Source organism: Peromyscus maniculatus, chromosome 5, assembly GCF_049852395.1.
Source record: "Peromyscus maniculatus bairdii isolate BWxNUB_F1_BW_parent chromosome 5, HU_Pman_BW_mat_3.1, whole genome shotgun sequence".
Classification (NCBI taxonomy): domain Eukaryota; kingdom Metazoa; phylum Chordata; class Mammalia; order Rodentia; family Cricetidae; genus Peromyscus; species Peromyscus maniculatus.
The window spans coordinates 10,836,650-10,859,395 of NC_134856.1; the positions used below are offsets into that span (position 1 = coordinate 10,836,650).

Genomic DNA, 22,746 nt, shown 5'->3' on the forward strand with positions numbered 1-22,746 from the left:
GCTCACTGGTTCATTTACCAGCTGGGCAAACAGGGGTAGTTGACATCTCCAAGCCTCATCTGTCCTTGCCTGTGTCTGAGGTGAGTGCTGTCGTAGGTCTCAGGAGTTTGTCATGAGTGTCTGAGTCACAGCACATAGGGCATGAATAAATCTGAGTGATTATAATACAGTCAGGTGTGAGGAGGACGGAGGTGAGTGATCCCCCTCACCATTGGGAACCAGCTTTGCGGAGCACCCCAGTCAGGCTTGTCAGTGCCAGCACCCCAGTATTGTGTCATGAGAATTGGACCAAGAGACCCTGACGACAGAACAGCTTCCATGGTGGAAACTGAGGCACAAGGAGCCCTCCCTTGCTTTGTCCCTATTGGGCAACGCCAAGCCTAGCCCTCCGATGGTCAGCTGCTCTCTACCATCCTGGATCTATCAGAGCAGAGGACCACGACTAGCTGCAGGCTCCTGGGTGGCCCAGAAGTCTTGCTCACCGGTAGTTTTTGATGTGGTCTTCCACCTCATTGAGGCCCATGGAGTAGCTCAGGGCAAGGTTGTAGGAGTGAGCCTGCACGGAGGAGCCCCAGTTCACCTCTGAGGGCAGAAAGGAGAACGTGAGACTCAAAATTGCAGGGAGCAACCAGTCATGTCGGGGAAGAGGGAACGTCTACCTTTCCTAGGCCCAGAGCACCTTGGGAGCAAGGCCATGGATGGACAGACAGACAGCTGGCAACTCTGTTCCTACCTAATATGTGCAGGTCTAGAGCCAACTGCTGCACATACAGTCACGTGATTAAAGGTTATGTAGCGAAGTCTTGAACTCCTCCCACTCAAAGAGCAGACCTCTGAGACCACCGAAGAGGCCAGGCTTAGATGTAGAGTTCTAGGGTTGCCTCCCTCAGACTGAAGTCAGTCCAGCGCCCTGCTACATGCAGGTAGACCATCTTGCTCAGTACCCACCTACACAAGCCACCCTTGGCCACCCTGGCCTGCATGCACACACTAGCAGGTAGTCCCTCTAGGAATCTGACAGGAGTCTGGCCCAGAGTGGGCATGTTCCTTTGAGACTCTGGCTCAGGAAGGCTGAGGTGGAGGCCAGTCTGCGTCTCAAGGTTCCAGCTGGGATGAGGGGCTAGCCTGACTGCATGGCTATCCGGGCAGGGAGTTGAGCCCCAGGGGGACCACAGCCACATACCTGGCTTCTTGTAGATCACATAGAGCAGGAGGAACAGGACAACTCCAATGGCAATGAGAGCCGCCCACCAGGTAAGCAGGAACATGATGACCACCGAGATCACTGCCCCAAACAGCGCTGCCCACTTGCTGTAGTATTGGAAGGAGGGCCTCCACCCTGGGTGGGGCCAGGTCAGTGCACATGCCCATGTTCAGGAGACTTCTCCTTCCCAGAGCTGCAGCAATGCCCATGTCTCCATACCCAGGGCTGTGGTCCTGGCCTGAACCCACCAGCCAGGGATCCCTAGCGCCCCACCAGCCTTAACTCCAGGGGTGGGTTAGGGAGGTCTTGAGGCATGCATCCCATAACCTTGCCTGTTGGGCACTTATGTCACCATGGTAACAAGCCACACCAGAAAGGGAACTTCCAGCCCTGGCCAAGCATAGCCCCAACATCAGCAACAGTGCCCAATCCCCAGGGCTCTGGGGGAGCCCACGGGATTAAAAGGATGGTGGGAAACTTGAGTCTGCCTGGCTTTGTGCCAGGTTAGGGCCACCCCTAGTGACCACTCTACCATGGCACATCTCTGAGAGTGCCGGGCACATTGTGGCCTGTATGGAAAGTGCTGGAATAGCAGGCCCATTGACCATCTGGGATTCAGTAGCAAAACTCTTCCTCTACCTTCCTAACTGCCATCTGCTAGAAGGCTTTCAACAGCAGCCCAGAGATCTGTGAAATTGAATTGCTGCAGTCTGAACGGCTCCCCCTGGAGGTGAGCTGTGCACCACCTCCTGTGCCTGGGAAATTCATCCCTTTCTGGGCGCCTTCTGACTCCTGAGAAATGGGTGGAACTACATACAACAACCTCCATGACCTGTCAAGGGTGCTCCGTGCTCGGTAAAGGATGGCTGGCTTTGATAGGGGACAGGCTGCCCTAACAAATGTGGTTTTAAATTAAGGTTGCTTTGGGCTGTCCGCCTCCACCCACCCGGCCCACACTGCCCCTCTGCAACTCTTCCTGGGGTTCCGCTTACCGGGTGAGTTGGTGATGGAGGCGTGGAAGCAGCTGAAGTTGATGAGGGCGTAGGAGCAGAGGAAGAAGTTGGAAATGATGGGGGCAATGGTGTTGAGCTCAGCTTCAAAAACCCAGGGAGAAAGGGGCAGCACGTTGGGCTCCACCACAGAGGCTGCCTGGCACCTAGAGCAGCCCCTGGCACGGCCAGGTCTTGCTACTCAGTCAGCTCATCCTCCTCATTGGGAAGTGAGTCCTCCCCAACCCCCCCCCCGGCCCCCAGCGAAGTTCAAAGGGTCGGTGTCTTAGAAAACTGAGGGGCACCCGCAAGAACACTCGGCTGGTAAAGACACTTGCCACCAAGCTTGCTGGCCTGAGTCAGAGCTTTGGAACCCACGTGGTGGAAGGAGGGAACTCCTGAAAGTTGTCCTCTCATCCTCACATGTGCTCCCTCCCCAAGATAACAAGTGTAATAAAAATATTTAGAAGAAGGTAAAAGACAGTGGGGACGGACTCCGTCAGGCTACTGGGTGACCAAGGGCAGTGGTTATGACACTTTGGGGACACAAATTAACATGAGGAATACATTTGGCAATGTGAGCCAGGACCCCTGAGAGAGGCTCTCAACCTTCCTCATGCTACGACCCCATAATACAGTCCCTCATGTTGTGGTGACCCCCAACCATGAAATTATTCCCGTTTCTACTTCATAACTGTAATCCTGCTACTGCTATGAATTGTAATGGAAGTATCTGATATGCAACCCCTGTGAAAGGGTCTTTCAGCCCAAGGGGTCAGAACCCACAGGTTGAGAACACTGCCTGAGACCATTTTGCAGTCCTGGCCACAATGGCCTTTTCTCTTCCCTGTCTCGATCACCCCAGTATACCCAGATAATTGTGCGTGTGTTCTTAGGGTCTCCTAGGGGGCCCAAAGAAAGACAAGCAGCTCTTTTGGACCAGGTACTTCTGCACATAGCCCCATTGGGTCCCTTTGAGGATCTATGGTCATAGTCCTCAGTTTGGCCAAGTCAGAGCCACCAGCCCAAAGGTACCACCCATAAGCCTGCAGTTACAAGGAACCGGTGGGGACCTGGGCAGCAGGAGACAGGGGTGGATCTCGAGGCCAGCTGACTAGACTTCTCTATCCCCTAGGTGAGACACCTCTTCATACAATGCAGGATCTAGTGTCTAGAATCTTCCCTTGGGTGACAGCAACCAGAATGTTAGGGCAAGTCTCCTGAGTGGTTGACTGCTGGGCCAGCCTGAGCAGCAGGCATCTGGTTGTAACAGGAAGGTGCCTCTGAGTGGGATCTCCACAGCTTATATGCCCTGGCTTCTGCATACGGAGCAGGGCAGGGGATGTCCCCTGCTCTGCAGATAAGCAAACTGACTCAGAGAAATGGTTTATCCACAGCCACACAGCAGGAACAGAGTAAAGCCAGCAGAAGCCAGTCAACCTGTTAGGTTGCCCTGTTCTCTGGACACTTTCTCCTTGGGCAGGTCCTGACTGGGCGAGAAGCTGGCTTTGTCAGTGAATCTGCAAAGGTCCTGATTGAGCTAGCCATTTGTATCAGCCTGGCCCATCCCCACGGGTGTCCTGGGGGTGGGAAGGTGTCCCAGCGGTCAGGACACTGGAATGCAGAAGCAGGAGAGGCAGAGAAGTTCCCTCCTAACAGCAGAATGGCCTGCTACCTGGAGTGGCTTCATGGCCATCCTGCCTGGAGGCGGGAAAGGATCAGGAGGCCTTTCCAAAGGCCCTTCAGGCAGGCCTTCACCCACTCAAGAGGTACTCAAGTGGTGTTTGGAGTTGGCCTTAGCGGCAAAGCAACTGTTCAGTATGTGCCTGGCCCTGGTTAGTTCCATCCCCGACACCAAACAAGAGCTACTCACAGAGTACCCGGTGACAGCTGGGCTAAGGGGAGCGGGCCCTAGGACCTTCACAGAAGGCCGGGGAAGCAGCCTCTTACCAATGACGATGAAGGCCACCGCGATGGCGTAGGCCAGCAGGTAGCCACGCACGGGCTCCTTGTTCTTGCCATAGCCTTTGCCGAAGAAGCCAATCAGTGGGTACAGCTGGTCTTCGCAAAGGCACTGTGGACAGCGTACCCCACTCTCAGGCTCTGGCTGGGACCTCCCCGCTTCCCCTTCCCAGGGCGACCTGTGCTCTTGACCCTGTGTGGACCCCTCTGACCTCACCGGGTTCCTATTCTGGGAACCTTTCTTCACCTGGAGACAGGGCTGCTGCCTTTTAAGAGTTTGCTAGCCCAGTCCCTTTCCCTCCACCCAGACCCCTATCACGTGACCCATATCACGTGACACCCCGGCGCTTCGCCCCGCAGCCCGAGGACTCTTTCTACTCCATGCTCCCCAGTCACAACCCACAGCCCACGCGCAGTGGCCCCTTCCTGCACCCTTACCTGGAAGACCTTGGCGGCAGAGACAAGACAGGCCAAGGCCGAGGACAGTGTGGCTCCGAAGATACCCGCTGTGATCAGGGGTGCAAAGGCGGACACCATGCTCATGGTCTGTGGGGAGGGTAGGGGGCCGAGCTAAAAACTACTGCGCACCCCTTCCCCACTGTGGTCCTGACATCTCCACACACACACACACACACACACACACACACACACACACACACACACACACACCCCGTGGGGACCCAAGGCCTATTCAGAGGCAGGGGGTGGGGACTAGAGCCCTACCTGGGCAGGAAGTCCTGCCCCAGGCTCGGGCAGTAACACACATACACACACACACACACACACACACACACACACACACACACCGTCTGCTCTACCTCTCCGGCCTTGGGTGCCCCGCAGCCAGGCCCAGCGCTCATACCTGGTAGTAGTTGATGAGGCCGTAACGGCAACTGTGCTGCTGGGAGCATTCGGTGAAGTTCCAGCCGTAGCCACAGGCCAGCCCTTCGCAGATGCCTGAGCCAGGAGTCACTGTGTCGTTCAGGTCCCCAGAGGCATCTCTCACCACACAGGAGCCTGAGAGGAGGAAGGTGCTTGCTGAGGGCACGCGTGCGAGCGTGCGCGTGTGCGTGTCTGTCTGTCTGTCTCTTTTCTTCCCTTCTGTCCTTTGCTTTACCCTCCTCCTCTTCCATCCCCAAAGGCTGGCCACCTCTGCCGAGGGTGAGTCACTGTGGATGGACAGGCTGGCTCCTCCTTTATACCCTGACAGTATTAATGACAGCAGCCAGTATGGGACTGTTTTTAGTCTACCTGACAATCTGGGCAAGGCAGTACTCTTATTTTTGTTATTGCCCCCTTTTAACCACAGCAGGAAGAGCTGAAGTGACCTGCCCAATGTCCTTAAAGCAGAGACCTGGCTCTTGAGCCCCGTGTGCCTATAAAACAGTTCAAGTCCCCTGGCCACTTGGGAACAGCTTGCCTCCAAGGTGAACGCTGCAAGCAAGAGTACCCAGAGATGCGAGGAAGACGTTAACCTGGTCTGGCTTCCCTCACCATGAAGATGCTCTATCACTGTGGAGGTGACAGAGGCCCCAGAACCAGGTCTCAAGGGCCTCCCTGCCTAGTTAGAAGCCGGCCCCTCATAGCAGCTTCCTCCAGCCTTGCTACAGAGCAGATCCGTTTTTCTCTTTCCTGCCCGCCATCTATGCGGTCTGGCTACTCACCAATGGTAGCCGAGATGGCAAGGTAGGAGATGGTGGTCCAGAAAATGGCCATGAGTGTTCCTTTGGGGATGGCTACAGCAGGGTCCTGTGGGAGGGCATGGTGTTATCAGGCAGCCTGTGGGATTCCTTTGGGCCTCGGTGCCTTGGCAGAGGCTGGGCAGGAGTGGGCAGCAGACCCTGAGCTTGGACCCTCAGAACCTGTCCAGTCCTGGAAGAAGAGGGTCCATGACTGAGGACCTACGAGACAGCCATCACCTTATGGTCCCAGGGTTGAAACTGATGAAGGTGAGAAACTTCATCAGCTCTATAGCCCACCCGCAGGGGGCCTTGGCAAGGCTCACTTGGGCTGGGGGGGGGGGCGGCGGCGGGGGTATGTGAGCGGAAACCTGTGTCTGGCTCTCCACCTCAGACTCATCTGTCAGCAGAGGCAGCAGCCAGCTACAGCTGGAGATTGATGAATCAATCAATCATCCAGACCTGGACCCTGTTCATCTCACAAAGTGTCACAGTAAATCACTGTTAACTGATTAATTTGTCTGGCTCCCCAGCAATAAAGTGACAGAAGACATTCCCTAAACATTCTCCTGCTCCAAGAAGGAGATTTTCCCCAACAACAATGACACTCCGTACTCCACACACCCGCTGCCCCCCCCCCCATCCTCCCACACACAGGTCATAGCCTCCTCCTAGGCACTTTCTCAAACAGAACTTCCGCCCAGCTAGCGAGGAACTGAGGGTGGCGGGGCCTGAGGAGGGCAGGGTTACAGAGCTTCCGGTGCCTGCGGTCCTGACCCACACACCCACAGCCTCAGACTCCAGGAGCTGGAACCAGAGCAGCTGCACCAGCTACTTGTCCACGGTAGACTGTAGAAAAGCCATAACTGCCCCACCCGGGAGGCACAGACTCTGACCCCGTGGGGTGGCCAAGTCTGCCGTGAGATAACTGCAAACCTCCCAGGGCTCTGTGACAGGTGACAGCAGACAGGTGACATTGTGGAAAGGGGGTGGCAGGCGGCTGGTGAAGAGAGAGCAGAGGTGACAAGTGGAAGGAGGCTGCAGTTTGGGGAGACTTGAATCAGTTGGGGTCTCTGTTAGGGGATCCTATGACCCTAGCCTTACAATAATCTGAATTGTACACAGTGAAGCCCTGGTCCCAATTCCAACAGGCCATGGCCGCCTGAGTGTGGAGCTGTTGGGGTCTCTCACCCATAAGGATTTCCCAGGCCTCAGCTATAGTCTTAACCCAGTAACTAGGGTGATGAGCATCCTCTGTCCCCCTCAATCCGTATCACCCAGAACCTCAGAATGTGCCCTTATTAGGGAAGGGGTCCTTGGAGGTGTAAGGAGTAGAGGTGAGGTCATTCTTGTAGGGAGTGGAGAAAGCCCTGAGTGAGCGGAGTCCTGAGTGAATGTGTCAAGGACTCGGATGCCTCAGCCCCTCGGGGGTGGCAAAGCCTTCCGTGGGTGAGGCTCAAGAGCGATGGCAAAGTTTGTCTTGGGAGTCAAAGTGCCTGTGAGTGGCCAGTGTGTGCAAAGACTAGCTGTATCTGCAGCTTCTCCCTCCTCCGGGATGTTCACAGCCTGAGACTGCTCACCTACAGAGACATCCTACCACATCTAGTAAGCCCTCCCTGTGCGGTGCCTAATAAACACGCCGAGGTTCTGGGCCGCTGCTGACGGAAGGTGCCCTCCACTGGAGTGCAGACCCCCACCAGACCCCAGCTTTCCTGTACGTGTGTCTGTGTCCGTCCGTCCTTCACTCTCTCCCTGCCCCTAGTCAGGTTCTGGGACCCAAGCAGAGACGGTCACAGTGCATGTGGGACTAGAGTCAGCCTCAAGTGAGGACCAGAGTCAAATTAGAAGAGGGAGGGACACAGATTAAAAGAGCAAGCTCCAGTTCAGGGTGGCATTGTCAGGATCTCACACAGCCAGGACAAACTAGGAAGGATTCATCCTCGTAGTCATCTTGTCAGAGCCTTTCACTGAGGTCTCCAGTCTCCAGAGCTTGTCATTTTAAGGCCCCTGGTTTGTGGGACTTTGCTGCCGCAGAAAGAACACCTAGCCCTCAGCCTCCACCCGATGTCCCTATCTTGGTTGGATATCTGGAGTCAGGCCCATCCCTTCCTAGCTGTGTGCTCTGAGAGAGACCCTTCAACATCTTGGAGACTCGTTTCCCCGTGTGGTATAGCAAGTGCTCATGAGTGGAAAGCATAGATGGGGAGCATGTCCTGCACCCACATGCCTGGCCAGCGCAACGGCGGTGATAGGCATGAGCACCGGAGCTCAGGTCTCCAGAACCCACACACAGCTTGGTGCAGCAGCCTGCATCTGAAATCCTAGGACTCCCAAAGCCAGATGGGAAGCAAGGACAGGAGAATGTCCAGGTTACGAGCCAGTTAGCCCAGGGTGGGCAAGGGTAGACCATGGATAAGCCGTCTCCAGCAAGGTGGAAAGAAAGACCAACACACAAGGTCATCCCCTGAATACAATACGTGCACCTTGTATGTGCACGCTTAAGCTTACACATGAGTGTGCACACATACACACACACATCATATACACACACACACACATCATATACACACATACACACACACATCATATACACACAAAGTATGTGAAGGTCCATAAAATGGGACCAGTGACACAGCTCAGTGGATAAAAGGCCTTGTACAGACCTAATGACCTGGGTTTGACCCCCCAGATCTCATGATGGAAAGGGAGAACAAAGTTTTGAAAGCTATCCTCTGACCTCTGCATGTGTGCTGTGGGATGTTCACACTTGCACTCACACACAACACCTCCCACATACAAGCACACACAGTGCTGTGGGATGGTCTGTATGTCAAATGAGCTGATTGGTCAATAAATAAAACACTGATTGGCCAGGGCCCAGGCAGGAAGTATAGGCGGGACTAACAGAGAGGAGAATTGAGAGAACAGGAAGGTGGGAGGAGTCACTGCCAGCTGTCGCCATGACAAGCAGCATGTGAGGATGCTGGTAAGCCACAAACCACGGGGCAAGGTATAGATTTATAGAAAGGGATTAATTTAAGATGTAAGAAATAGATAGCTAGAAGCCTGAGACATTAGGCCAAACTGTTTAAATAATATAAGTGTCTGTGTGTTTATTTTATAAGTGGGCTGTCGGACTGCCGGGGCTTGGGGGGAGCTGGAGAGAAAACTCTCCAGCTACAACACAGTAATAATTTTTCAAGCCATAAATAGCTGTTTAAGTGAGACCTCTCTAGTCTTCAGGCTTCCGTGGTGTGGCCCCTCACCCCTCACTATGGCCAGCCCCTGGCCCTCTCTACGCTTGGCTTACTAGTCTACATGATGATAACCCGACAGAGATGACAGCCAGCTCCCAGCTTGCACATTCTCTGCTCTAAGCACTTTACATGAATCAGCTGCCCTATCAGTCTTTACAGTTGGGGAAACTGAGGCTTGCAGAGAATGCCCAGAGTCTCACGGTGGGGGCTCTGCTGCTGAGCACAATCCCACAGGAAGGGCAGAGCTAAGTCCAAAAGCCAACTTAAGGCCTGAGGACCCAGGACACAGCAAAGGTGCCCCCACCCGGATCTCAGATCCATGCTGGTCCTGACGCTGAACACTGGGGACTGGAGCTTGGTGACAGTGACAGTTAATGGGGCTTGAAGAGGATTCAGCTGTCTAAACACAACCTAACAATGACCTGAGGGTGGGCACCCCTGGCATCTGCCAGCTGCTGTCTTAAGAGCAATAGGGTAAGCAAGCGTTCGGATCCCCAGGCCTCGCTGGGAGATCCAGGCCCAGCCAGCTGAGCAGGCTGCTTTCTGTGTTGTCCTCCAGGAACAACTGGGTTTGCTCTTGGTTTTGGTTTGGTTTTGCCCAGGCTGGCAAGAATGATCTTCAATTTTCCTGATCCTCCTGTCTCAGCTTTATGAGTGCTGGGATTCTAGGTCTGGGCCACCATGCCCAGCTTGCCCAATTCCTAATTCTGTGAGAAGCATGACTTGAGGAACACCCCCAAGGGGAAGGAGACCAAGGTCAGCTCCGAGTTCACTGCGATGCCAAGCACTTCATTGGCTCCCTGTCTGGCACACCCCCTCCCATTGCCTCACCGCAGAGCGCACATTTCCCTGCCTCCCTTGCACATCTGAGTCCACACTGCTGCTTCCGTCCATTTCACTGCCACTCAGTCAGCAAACACACCCAGTACCTAGCTTGTGTCCGACTCGAAGCAGGAAATAGAGACAGAGCCAACGCCCGACAGTGGGAACACACCATGGCGGGTGGAAGGCCAGGGAGAGGTGTCGCAGGAGGGATTTGAAAGAGGCTCAGAACTTTGCAAAGTAACGAGAACAGGGCATATTAGGTCTCTTAGTCAAAGGCCTGTCGTGAACAAATTCATCAGTCTTCAGGGCAGAGCTGGGGTCCTGGGAATGGAATCAGGGTTCAGGCATGCATGTCCTCTACGGTGTCAGTGAGGATAGGGTCTGCTTGCTCACCTTAAGGTCCCCAGAGATATTGGCTCCTGCCAGAATGCCTGTGGCCGAAGGGAAGAAGATGGAGAACATCCCAAAGAAGCTTCCATCGATGCCTCTCCAGTCAGGCACTAAATTCTGAACAAAAATGTCCCCTGGAAAACCAATGCCTAAGTCAGAGCCACCCTGGGGGGTTGGCCACCTGGTGGGCCCTGTCAAACCTGCAGTCAGCTCCCCGAACGAAGCCTCTGGCCATGGGAGAAGATCCCAGCCTCTTGTGCCCATTTAATGAGTCAAATACATAGACCAACTGTCCCCATCCACAGAACCACCGTCAGGGCTCCCGGCCTCACATACCGTGGTAGCTGTAGAAGCCTTTGGAGGCCTTGTCTTCAGATGCCGGGATCAGTGTCCCCACCAGATAGTTGGCAAAGGACACCATGATGACAAGAAAGAATAGCACCTGGGCCTAGAGCAAAAGACACCGGAGGTCAGATAGCAACACCAGCCCTCAGGGGCCTTCCGTGGTCCCCTGCTCTAGCCACACAACTGTTTCCTCACCTCGGTCAGACAGTGAGGAGTCAGGGATATGACAGTGAAGGATGGCCTGAGATTAGAAACAGGGGCTGTGATGGGGTCAGGTTGGAGGGTACATTAGCAAAGTGACCTGGTATTTCCCAGCAGCAGACACTTAAAAGAGGAGGATGAGTGAACCACAGAACCGCCTGAGCCAGGAGGCCAGAGAGCAACATGGAGAAGAGAGGCAACAAGGCCACACCCCTCCCAAATGGAAGGCGCCCTTCTGGTCCAGCCTGCTGGCTGTAGCCTAGCAATTCTTCTCTTGTTCCATGGTGGGAGACCTCTGACATTTGGCTGGACGCATGGATACAGGAGTCAGCAGGATTGAAGAGCACATTTCCCTGCCTCCCTTGCAGCTATGTGAGGCTATAAGACCAGGTTCTGGCCAATGGGGTGTGAGCAGGAGTGATATGTTCAACTTCTGGCTTTAGCCTAAGAGTACGGGGTAGGGAATCCCCTCCTTTCCTCTCAGCCTTCTCCTTTCCCTCTGCCTGGATCACAGGCGTGATGATGATGGCCACTGTGGACCAGGTGAACAAGGGCCACACTCAGGGATGGAAGGTCACAGGACGGAAGGAATCTGCACACCTCTCTCCACCCCCATGTGAACTACCATGCTAGCCTGAAACCACACTCTGGATGGTTACAGGAGACAGAACAAAGTCTGTCTTAGGGTCTATTTGTCCTAGCAGCAGCAATCCAGTCCTAGTTGATACCTAAAGAAGAGGCAAAACCAGACCCAGGCCCATCCTCTCGCTCCCACCACATCCTCCTCACCTTGGACTCCCACTCCATTCCAGCCAGTGAGATGGCCAGCAGCACGGTGACTGTGACCACGCCGATGATCCGGATGTCATTGACGGGGTCCACAATGGGTGTGCCGTACTCCTGCGGGGAGCAGGCCAGCTGCGTGTTCTGTGTTCACCTGTTCTCCTCCAAACCACCCCCCCTCCATTTACTTAGGACATACCTTTTGATGATGCTCCACCCCCCCCAAAGGGCTACTGCATGGGCCTGGACAACATGGCCCAAAGGTAACCCCCTAAAAGGGGTCTTGTGGGGATGGTCTGTACTTAATGAGAATTTTATTTTCACCCAAAGTGACCAGACATAGCTTTGGTCAATAGTACGCAAGATGAGGCAGGAGAAGGAAGGCCTGGCCCAGTGTGAGGAGCAGTATGAGGAGGTTGCCCAGCTCTCTCTGCCCCAGGCCTGGCCCCTCACCTGAAGAAGGTCCCGTACGGTCTCCGCAAAGCCCACAGTGTGCATGGCCACACCCACAGCGTTGGCAAAGGCGAAGATGAGGCCAATGGAGCCCCCCAGCTCTGGGCCCAGGCTCCGGGAGATAAGGAAATAGGTGCCACCTAGCAGGGCCAGAGCAGGGAGCCAGAAAAGAACAGTGTACTGCATGCAGGGCGGGCAGGACCAAGGGCCACAGAGCAGGTAACTAAGACCAACTTGAGAGGCAGAGAGCTCCCACAAGTCCCTGTCTGGATCACATGGGTGTCGTGGGGGATGCCAGGGGTGGGGTGGCAGCTCAGAGATCCAGGTGACGATGACTCCCGGGAGAACGTACCTGACTTGACCTTGCCATTGGTGGAGATGGCCGAGATGGAAAGGCCTGTGATGGATGTTACCATGACGGACAGCAGGATGATGAGCCAAGTCAGCACTGTGTGGGGGTGAATGTGAACATCCCAAAACTCAACCAACACATTTCCCAGGTGAGAATCCATGGAGAAACCTGAGTCAGCCCCCCAGGCCCCCATGTAACATTTATCCCTTTCCTTCTCTGAGCCTGTTTTGCCTCCTGAAAAACAATGGGTCTCAGCCAGAGGCCAAGGTGCAGACCTGTCGTCCCAGCATTTGGGAAATGGAGAGTTCAAGGCCAGCCTGGGCAGTATAGAGAGAGGCCCTATGTCAAGACAGACACAAGGAGCTGAGCATGGTGACACATCTTTAATCCCAGGACTCAGGAGGCAGAGGCAGGCAGATCTCCAGGAGATCAAAGCCAACCTGGTCTACAGAGAGAGTTCTAGAATAAGCCTAGTTTACATAGAGATACCTTGCCTCAAACAACAACAACCCCCCTACAAAAAACCCAAAATAAAAAACAGTAATAAGAGCTGGGTATGGTGACGCAGGCCTTTAATCCCAGCAATCAGGAGGCAGAGGCAGGTGGATCTCTGAGTTTGAGGGCAACCTGGTCTACAGAGCAAGTTCTAGGTCCAGGACAACCCAGATACACAGAGAAACCTTGTCTCAAAAAACAAACAGAAAACCAGTAATATGGTTGGAAGGTAGCTCAATTGGGAGGGTGTCTACCTCCTCTAGCACAAGGCCTGAGTTTGAGCCCTAATACCACATAATAATCCAGGCCTGATGGTACACACCTTTAATCTTAGCACTTGGGATGCGGCAGCCAGAACTCTAAGGTCATCCATGGTTACAGAATGAGTTTGAGACCTGGGATATACAGGACTCTGTCTCAAAATGAAAACAGGAAGCTAGGACATCTAGGAGATAGCTAAGCATTTGGTAAAGTGCTTGGCTTACAAGCTCAAATATCTAAGTTTGATCTCCACAATCCACACAAAGTCCTAGGCATGGTGGTACCTGTGAGCCCCGAACTGAGGAGGTAGAGACAGGAGGATGCCTGGGCTTGCTGACCAATCAGTCTACCTAATCAGTGAGATCTGGACCAATGGAAGATCCGACTCAAAGAAGGTGGATGGTTCCTGAGGTGGATAGCTGAGGTTATTCTCTGCCCTCTGCATATTCAAACACAAATGTGTGCATGAGTGTACACACACACACACACACACACACACACACACACACACACACACACACACACACGAACTTCCCCAGATGAAGTTAAAGTGGGTCTATCTACCTCCTGCGGTGAGCTGTCAATGTGTGAATGGTTTCCAGGCGTGGGAGGAAGGTGCCCATCTTTGACAATAGAATCGAAGCAATAGTTACCATGTCCTTCGTACTGTCAGGTACCAAGGCCTGTGCTGTTTTCCTGAGCCTTGTAAACTTCACAACAGCTCTGTGAGGCAGGTACTACTATCAGACCCATTTTACCCAAGGCTCAGAGAAGGTTAGGAACCCCCACAAGGCTACTCAGCTTGGTGCCAGGCTCCTCTAGCGTCCCAGAGCACAAAGATTCTGCAATAGAAGTTGGCTCAGTGGGACTGAGCGACTTTGAGGGGCCCTGAACCCTCTGACTCTACATCCGCCTCTTCAGCTGCACCCTCACCTGTGGCTGTTGCCATCTGAGGGTGTGCTGAGGGGAGGAGGCCTAGTCTGGTGTCTCTGCAGCCCAAGAGGCCTCGGACCAGAACTCAAGCACGCGCTTTCCCCTCTCAGAGGCGCACTCACCGATGCCCGCCTGTGCCGTAATCCAGGGCAGCCGCAGGTAGAGAATCACACCCCAGATGTTGAGCATGCATCGGATCTGGGAGGAGGGTGGTGTGAGAGGTTTCCTGAGGGTCCATGCCCAAGGACAAACCCTCAAGTGCTTGTTCCCAGGCCTGGGGAACACCTGATGCTTCCTGTGCTCTCCCTCCCGTGGGCTCAGACTGCCTGACTTAGGGGAAGGGGGGAGGGGGGCATCTTTTCATCCCACCTCCTCCCACCTTGCCATGAAGGCCTGGAATGGGCTTCAGCCTTCCCATCATTCACCCTGTTCCAAGCCAGGTCCCAGCCATTGCCTTGGGCCGATATTGGCCCAGGGCATGGTACTCCGGGAGTGTCAGCAGCGCCCCACATAGAGCAGAAACCAAAGCCCAGGTTGCTTCCACATTAAAGGCAGAGCCAGAGGCCATCACTGGGGCTGAAATTCCAAGCGGGAGGGCCTGCTGTGGACTTTGTCAAGTACTAGGGCCAGGTAAGGACATGTGTCCTTCACACCCATGAGATTTCTCTCATCTGCGGAGATGAAAACCAGGACATGCCTGGTTCTGGACAACACAGATCAGGGCATGCTCCAACCCTGACTGTGAACCCCCAGGGACGGGTGAAAGCTCTGGTTCTGAGAAACAATCATAACGGGTTTGCAGAATTAGGACCAGAAGCTAGCCTCCTGCCTCTCAGGGTAGGACTGAAGCTTTCTCCTACACCCCATCCCATCACCTACACCCTTCCTACACCCTTTGTAGAGACCTAGAGTGTCTTTCAAAGTCAAGGTCACTACTGTCTGAAGGCTTATTTATGCTCCAAGTGATAGCAAACACTCCTTTTCCATTAGGATGCACTCTGGGAGTGGGAGTTGCAGGGATGGGGGTGAAGGGGGTGAAGGGGGTGTGGGGGGGGAGGTGAGGGGTGTGGGGGGGGCGGTTGTAGATTTGTGTGTTAGTGCTGCCCTCTGGTGGCTCTGTAGGGAATTTCTTCTAATAACTCCCTAGCAGAATTTTCACAGCTATAAACTAATTTAATGCTCAATTTTACAGGCAAGGAAACTGAGGCAGGAAGTGGCTAAGAAACTTCCCTAAGGCTACAAGATCAGTGATTAGCTAAGCAGAGATCTTCCCAAGGACGCCTACACCAAATACAATTGGAAGGTACCGTGCTGATGGGGAAATGGAGCCCCAAACTGAGCCCAAGGTGGAACCTGCCCACCAGGGTCTGAGAGTCAAAGCTGGGGCTGAACGGGGCTCGACCTCCACCCTTTCTACACATCCAGCTCCAGTCCACACCCACTCACCATCACCCCCTTGACCCAGCCGAAGCGCACAGGCTCCCCAGGGCTCTTCTCGCTGTCGGTGCCTGTTTCGTCCTCCACAAGTCCATCCGTCAGCTCACGGCCTGGCCGCCCGTCAAAGGCCAGGGCGTGCAGGTGGCTACCTTCCTGCTAGGGAAGAGCAGCAGGAGTCAGGACATGGGGGTCGGGGGCTTGGTGTCTGTGTCCAGCCCTGCCGGGCCCCCGTGGACAGCTTCACGGGCACAACGCCGCTGGAAGCTTGGAAAGCCACGGAGGAGCTGAGCATTCAGGGCGCTCCTCCCCCTCTCGGGCAGAGGGCTGGGAACTTGTCGACAAGCACTCCGTCTGAGAAGGGAGACAGGATTATCTGACCCTGGAGAGGTGAGGAGGTTTGGTCCGGGCCACACACTGGGTCTCTGGTACAGAGGGACTTGAACCCAGTGTAAGGTCTTCTGGTTCACATCCCTAGTCCCTGTAGTCCACTCTGGGGCTTTCTGCCCTTCTTCCCGGCACCTCACCCCAGCATCCCTGTTTGTTGGCCCCTTCAGAGGGTTGTTTGGAAGCAGAGAAGAGAGCTGGGAACTAGGTGAGTCCCAGCTCCTGAACCAAGCATAATTCTGTCCAACTGCCAGTGAGAAAGTGAGGTCACAGGGATTGGGCTGTCCAGCTGCCCAGACAGCAAAACCAGCAGGCTGATGTCTGCGAGGGCCTCCCCTGCTCCCTGCTCACAGTCTCTCTCAGGGCTGTGCAACCTGCATTTTATGAGCAGCCGGGTTATCTTTGGGTTGCCAGTGCCTGGGCATTGAGTATTAGCTGTGCCCTGAGCTTCAGGGCACCTCAGTCTGCTCTTTCACTTGGATATTTTGATCCTTGAGGAAGATGCCATCTTCACAACACAGGTGACAGAACATGTTGGGTAATCAAGGCCAGTGTCGCAGGGCCGGGAAGTAGCCAGTCTTTGAACTGGTGGGGCTTACCTTGAGAAATGAATGCAGGTCAGCCAGGGTGGGCCGCACCTTCCGGGGCTCGCCGGGCAGAACACTGTTAGCATAGTGTTCATAGGCAGGCACTACGTCAATGGTGTTGTAACCGAAGGTACGCATGTACAAGGTGCTGCCATGTGTCAAGTGGCTGGGGTGGCTGCTGTCACAGGTGGCTGGTGGGGGCTCGTCACCCCCCAGCAGTGTGCTGATGGTGAAGCGCCCGCTGCACAGAGCATCTCCGGGCATCTCTGTCACAGGGAGCTCCGCCATGATGACTCTGGGTATCAAGGGAGGGGGACAGAGTAGGCAAGGACACCGAGGGTGGCTTTATAGGCTGGGCAGCAGCTGGGAGAAAGCGGAGCCTGGCCAAGACCGCCCGCCCCGTGGCTAGGGAGCAGGGTCTCTGCCAGGGGTGGGAGGCGGAGCTTAGCAGCTGCTGACCTGCCCCCATTTCTTTCATCCTTGACATAGGGGCCACTTTGGAGCAGGAGGGCTGGGCTAGCTAGAGCCACACCGCTGAGTCCTGCACCAGCTCTTCCGAAACCAGGGTAGCAGAGGTTCTGCAGCTAGGTCCCAGGAAGCAGCAGTCATGAGAGAGGACCCAGAGAAGGCCAACATTGCAGGTTAACAGCCCTCTCGTTGGGCCACGGTGTTTTGCTTTCTGTTTATTTACTAGTTTGAATGGATGCCATTTTAGGACATGCATATAAAAAAGGGAGTCTGTCTTCTGATCTCTGTCCCTCAGTGTCTCTACTGATACATCTCAGTATATATAAGCCATTATGATTATGGCTTATATGAGTGTATGTGTGGCTTCAAGCCAGACCTGCAGCCATCTCTTAGCTTACAGATCTTGAGGGCTTGGTGCTGGCCACCGGCCTCTAAGGCAGGCATGATGTCACCTGAGCTACACATCCATAGGCTTGGCCTACAGGGGCCAGAGCAACTGTACCTTCCCTCCCTGGCGCCCTGTAGTGTTTCCATGTAGTAGAAGGTCTGGTCACTGAAGGCCCCTAAGCCACTGCAGGGGTAGTGCCCTCACATGTGAAAGGGACCCTGGGTTTTGAGATAGTGGATGCTCTATGTGTCCTAAAGAAACAGTGGACATACGGCTGTGAAGGTTCTCAGCATCAGCTCCTCCACGGATAGCCCCACCCACCCACAGTCGTCTTTTCCCCAAGAGGTTGGGTGTCTAATGACTGATGGACGTGGGGCATAGAAGCTTGACATCCTGCCCTGCCTCAGGCTTTCCCTGGAGCATCTGAGGCTTAGGGCCTCCACCAAAGCCTGCTTCCCTCTGTCCTCCCAGACATACGCCCTGACTGCTCACTTCTCAGTCTGCTTCTGTGGGGAGGTGACCCAGCCCCTTACAAGAACTGAAAAAGACTGCGCATGTCTACTGTTGCTTTATTCATTATAACAAAGAACTGAAATCAACCTTGTCCATAAACAAACAAATGGATAACAAAATTATGTATATATAAGCATATATGTGCATAAATTGTATGTGGGTATGTGTGTGCATGTATGTGCATGCATGCTACTCAGCTCTAAAGGAAAAAATGAAGTTAAATTTTTTAGGAAAATGGATGGTCTTAGAATGAATACTAGGTGAGATCCACAGTCTCAGAAATAAATAACATATTCTACCTCATGTGAAACTTAGCCAAAAATATATGTACATGTACAGACAAAAGTACTTGTCGGTGCAGTATAACATGAAGAAAGAACAGGAAAAGCTAATATAAGGGGTGAGGAAGGACTGAATGCAGGGAAGGACACGGGATATGAAAGGCAGGGGTGGGGGGAGGCGGGGTGGGGGAAAAGCTAATGTTTTTCTAGTTCTAACTCTGTCACAGATTTTTTTGGTTTTGGTGGTGGATAAGTGCAAAAAATATATTCAACACTAAAGGTGTAAAAGTTAATATGACGTTCCACAGCTTCTGTTTCTATACCAATTCTAACTGTATAGATGTTCATTAGGTTGTATCAACTTCTGGTATGGTTAATTTTGGTGTGCGATGTTTTTTATTTACTTGCAAGAATTTATTTATTTTGGTTTTTTTGAGACAGTTTCACTGTGTAGCTCTGGCTGTCCTGGAACTCATTTAGTAGACCAGGCTGGCCTTGAACTCAGAGATCCGCCTGCCTCTGTCTCCCAAGTGCTGAGATTAAAGGCATGTTGCCACCACTGCCTGACTGCAAGATGTTTATAATAAAGTTTATAAAAATTAAAAATAAGATTGGAGACCTCTTGTCTCTGTCCAACAGACCTTTACTAGTCCCACTGTGTGGTAGTGGAGCCAGGGATTTAGAGAAGCTCTGTCTCTACTCAGAGTGGGGCAGGGCTCTCAGAAAGCTGAACCTAGAAACAGAGCGGACCAGCTATGATTCGAGCAGAGAGCTATAGGAGTGGGCCCCTGGAGAAGGGTCAAGGCCTGGCCAGCCAGGGAGGGCTTCTTGGAGGAGGCCTTTTAACTGCCTTGTTCCTCCTGGAGGCCTGGCATGGGCTGGAGGCCAGAAGGCTGCTGTCTACTCTTGCACTGGGGCTCCACGTTGGTTCAGCTCAGGCCCCAGCATCTTCCAGAGGAAACTGGAAGGAAGCACTCCCACTCTCTCCTACTCGGCTCGGCGTCTCAGAGCCTACCCACCTTCCCTTGAGGACCTGCCCAAGGCATCCAGACTCTGGGACCTCCAACAGGAAGTGAACACTAGTTGGTGGGTGCTTTCAAGAGGCCCAGCTGGCTGCTGCTGCTCTGGGCCAGGGAGACCAGGACAGGTGTGCCCAGCTGGAGGGCCAGAAAGCGGTTGCTGAGGCCAGTTAGAGACGACCACAGTCACCCTATGAGCTGGAGAAGTTTTCAGACTCTGTGCTCTTTTTTGTGAAGGGGGCATGTGTTCCCTCCAATTTCTTGGAAATGGAAGCCATAAAGGGACCTTGCCCCGTGGCTCAGCGACTATCTCAAGCAACCAGAATAGCAGACAGGTGCTCCATAAATGCTTGTTGATTGTATAGTGAATGAACAAGGGTGACTAGAGCCTAGGAGGGCTAATGCAGGAGGGCAATCCTTGGCTGGCAGGATCACCTTGAGAGAGGCATGCCAGGGCTCTCTGGGGATTCCCACAGCACAGATCGTGCCTCTATGGGACATCAACCGTGAGCAGAGGAGAACGTACAAAGGTGGACACGTGTCCCTTTTCCCTGCCAACACCCAGCAGGGTTGAAGGCTTGAAGGAAGGATTCAGGCCAAGGACCCCTCCGGGTCAGTTTTCCACCTTCTTGCCAGGGACTGGGAGATTTGTGAAACCTCCCACTCCCTTCCAACAGGTCCACCACCCTCAGGGCAGATCTTATCCTCTGGGTTTTAAACTGCCAGCTACTTGGCAAAAATCACAGCCACCCAACGTCCCCACATCATTCCAACACACCAGTGCCCTGGCAGCTGTGGAAAGTTCCTGATAAAGATCTCGGGATAGAAAGGGCCGGGGCTAGTTTTCAGCCAGGAGTAAGAGGCTGTGAAATTGCCGAGTGACCTTGGCATATCACTTCTTCCTTTCTCCAAACACCTGTGCCAGCTGGAAGGGGTGTGAGGCTATTTCCAGACCCTTCTGCCCCACTGCACTCTGGAGCAGGATGAGGTTTAGGCAGGATCCCTTGAGGGGCTCAATTATCAGGGCAGCTAGTGACTGTTTAACACCTTGTGCCAAAGCACAGACCCTGAGAAGGGAAGGCTTGTGACTGATGGAATGCAGTCCATCTGATCAACCCTCGGAGGGGCTCCTCCTGATAGGGACACACGGTTCCTACTCTCCTGGATTCAGCTTCTGAGAGGACACAGGACTCTGAGCAGTCCTGGGACTGGGCCTTAAGGAGTTTCTATTCTGTTTGTTTTAGGGGGCCTTACGCAAATCTCCCCACTGAGTGAACCTTAGCTGCTACAGCAGCAAGGCGGGAGCTACCCCTGTACCAGAGCCAGCCAGATCTCTCCTGCCTAGCCTCAGTCTGCTCTCAGGAGGAATGGGACAGTCAAGGACCAGAGGGGTTCAAGACATAGGAAAAAACTCCCTTAAAAAACTCTATTAAGTCCTCCTGGAATCCCAGAGCATGCAGCCATCAGCAGATGGGACCTCACAGGAGATGGGAGCTGAGAGGAAAGGCAGGTAGGGACAGGGGAAGAGGTGGATGGGTTGGAAGGCCAGGGAAGAAACGGTGTGAGTCCAGGCTGCAGGGGCATTTCTCCATCCACCACATTTATTAGGTAACGACCACATACTATTTTCTGGGCTGAGCAAGGCCTCTTCCCCAAACAAGACAAAGTCCTGCCCCCTGGGAGCTCACATTCTAGAGGGAGAGAGAGACAATAAACACACAAGCAATTGTCAGGAGATACCTAGTGAAGAACGTGCTATGAAGAAAAGCAAAGCTTTTTCTTAGGTCAGGCCATTAGGTCTCTCTAAGGATGCAAACCTGGAGCTTGGCCACCCGTATGTGAGCAGGATCTGCAAGAGGTGATCTGCAGAAAGAGAGCAAAGGCCCCAGAACAAAATGCAGCTTGGGCTTCCAACAGAGCAGGGAGGCCTGGGTGTTAGGACCAAGCAGACAGGGTGTGTACCCAGAAGAGGGAACTCGGGCCTCGTAGACCAGCTTACGAGTTGCAATGTGATGGTCAGATCTGGACTTTCTACAGATCACATTGTGTAAAGAACGGACTAAGGGAGACCAGACGGGAGTTGCTTCAATATGCAGTGATGGCAGCCAGGCCTGGGAGGAGCTTTTGGATAGTGAGATGGTAGGTGTCCTGAAGACAGATGACAGCATTAGCATTTATGTGGAACTGTATGAGGCCAGTTTGTGTGTGTGGGGGGGGCAATGATGGGAGAGCTCCATGGGAGAATGTTCCTGGGTAGGAATCTTTAACAGGGAGGGCTTTGGGTACCAGGATAAGGAGCCGATTTTGTCCTGGGTGTCTTGGTGCTGGGAGTAGCAGTTGTATGGTGCACATCAAATTTAAAGGATAGGGGCTGGGGGGGGGGCAGCAGGTGCCATGGCATGGTCAGACAAGAACTGGGGAGGGGGGTGCAGCTCGATTCTGAGCCTTGGGCCCACCTGGTTCCCTCCTGCTGCACATGGGCTAGAGCCTCTCAGGAATGCTGACTCTGAGGCCATGGACTTGGCAGAGTAGGGAAAGAGCAGACACTGGCATTTGTCTAAAGCTGCCCAGGTGACTATGAGGAGCTATAGGATAGAGATGCAAGGGGCTATTGAAAAATCACCTTCCACAATCAGTTACCCCAACCCACCCTGTCCCCAAGTTCCTGTGTCCTGTGGTCCCACGAGGCTTGCCTGGAGAGGATGGGTAGGATGCAACCCTGGTGTCGTGAAATAGCCGGGTAAGAAGATGCGCTGCTCGTCGGCCTGATTCACAACACCAGCTGCAGCAACCGTACCAGAACTGTGAGGCTTCCTCCTGGGGGCGTGGCTCCTCCAGTTCCGAGACAGGTGAAACCCAGGCAAACATCTTCCCTGGCCAGGAGCTGCTCCGGGCCAGAACCCAGCAGAAATCTAGGGCTGCCAAACACGGAGCTGGATCCCTGCCCACAAGGGGCTCACAGACTTGTTGACTCCACTGAGGGAGACAGATCGAAACCCTACAGTGTAGGAGCAGAGAAGGTACAACAGGGTCAGGACCATGGCAGCCCTGGATCCAGAAACAGGACTGAAGCATTGGAATCCTCATGGAGCCTTGCACAGCACATGGATGTGCCGGCTGTAATCCTGGTCCTTCTTCCCAGACAGCATTAGGATAGCTGGACACTAACATGCCTGGAAGCTGTGGCCGGCTGATGCAAAAAGGGAAGTGCGTAGACATTAAGACGTCTGCATGCTTAAAAAAGGACTCCTGATTGTTTCTCGGCCTCTTGGCTAAGGCCAAGGATAGGAAGGACTCCTGGCTTTTTTCCCTTCATGGACAAATTAAAAAAAAATTGAGCCGGGCGGTGGTGGCGCACGCCTTTAATCCCAGCACTCGGGAGGCAGAGCCAGGCGGATCTCTGTGAGTTCGAGGCCAGCCTGGGCTACCAAGTGAGTTCCAGGAAAGGCGCAAAGCTACACAGAGAAACCCTGTCTCGAAAAAACCAAAAAAAAAAAAAAAAAAAAAAAAATTGAACTTTTTAGCCACCATTCACCCCAT

The 22,746-nt window shown here is 53.7% G+C and overlaps 1 protein-coding gene across 4 annotated transcripts in view; it reads right to left on the minus strand.

Moving 5' to 3' along the window:
- Positions 1-16,868, minus strand: part of Slc12a3 (solute carrier family 12 member 3) — a 36,708-nt gene extending 19,840 nt beyond the window's left edge. For 3 of the 4 annotated variants that reach the window (XM_076571685.1, XM_076571683.1, XM_076571686.1), the window contains exons 1-15: positions 16,550-16,868; positions 15,576-15,722; positions 14,252-14,327; positions 12,441-12,536; positions 12,089-12,228; positions 11,642-11,752; positions 10,643-10,754; positions 10,310-10,440; positions 5,820-5,904; positions 5,018-5,172; positions 4,594-4,701; positions 4,144-4,267; positions 2,197-2,298; positions 1,184-1,339; positions 483-582 (exon numbers count right to left, since the gene is read on the minus strand). In XM_076571685.1, coding sequence (XP_076427800.1) covers positions 483-582; positions 1,184-1,339; positions 2,197-2,298; positions 4,144-4,267; positions 4,594-4,701; positions 5,018-5,172; positions 5,820-5,904; positions 10,310-10,440; positions 10,643-10,754; positions 11,642-11,752; positions 12,089-12,228; positions 12,441-12,536; positions 14,252-14,327; positions 15,576-15,722; positions 16,550-16,825 — 1,919 coding nt within the window. In that variant the 5' untranslated portion in view covers positions 16,826-16,868. The remainder of the gene's footprint in view (positions 1-482; positions 583-1,183; positions 1,340-2,196; positions 2,299-4,143; positions 4,268-4,593; positions 4,702-5,017; positions 5,173-5,819; positions 5,905-10,309; positions 10,441-10,642; positions 10,755-11,641; positions 11,753-12,088; positions 12,229-12,440; positions 12,537-14,251; positions 14,328-15,575; positions 15,723-16,549) is intronic. The other variant, XM_042277299.2, reaches the window with a different exon arrangement.
- Positions 16,869-22,746: the final 5,878 nt, after the last annotated feature.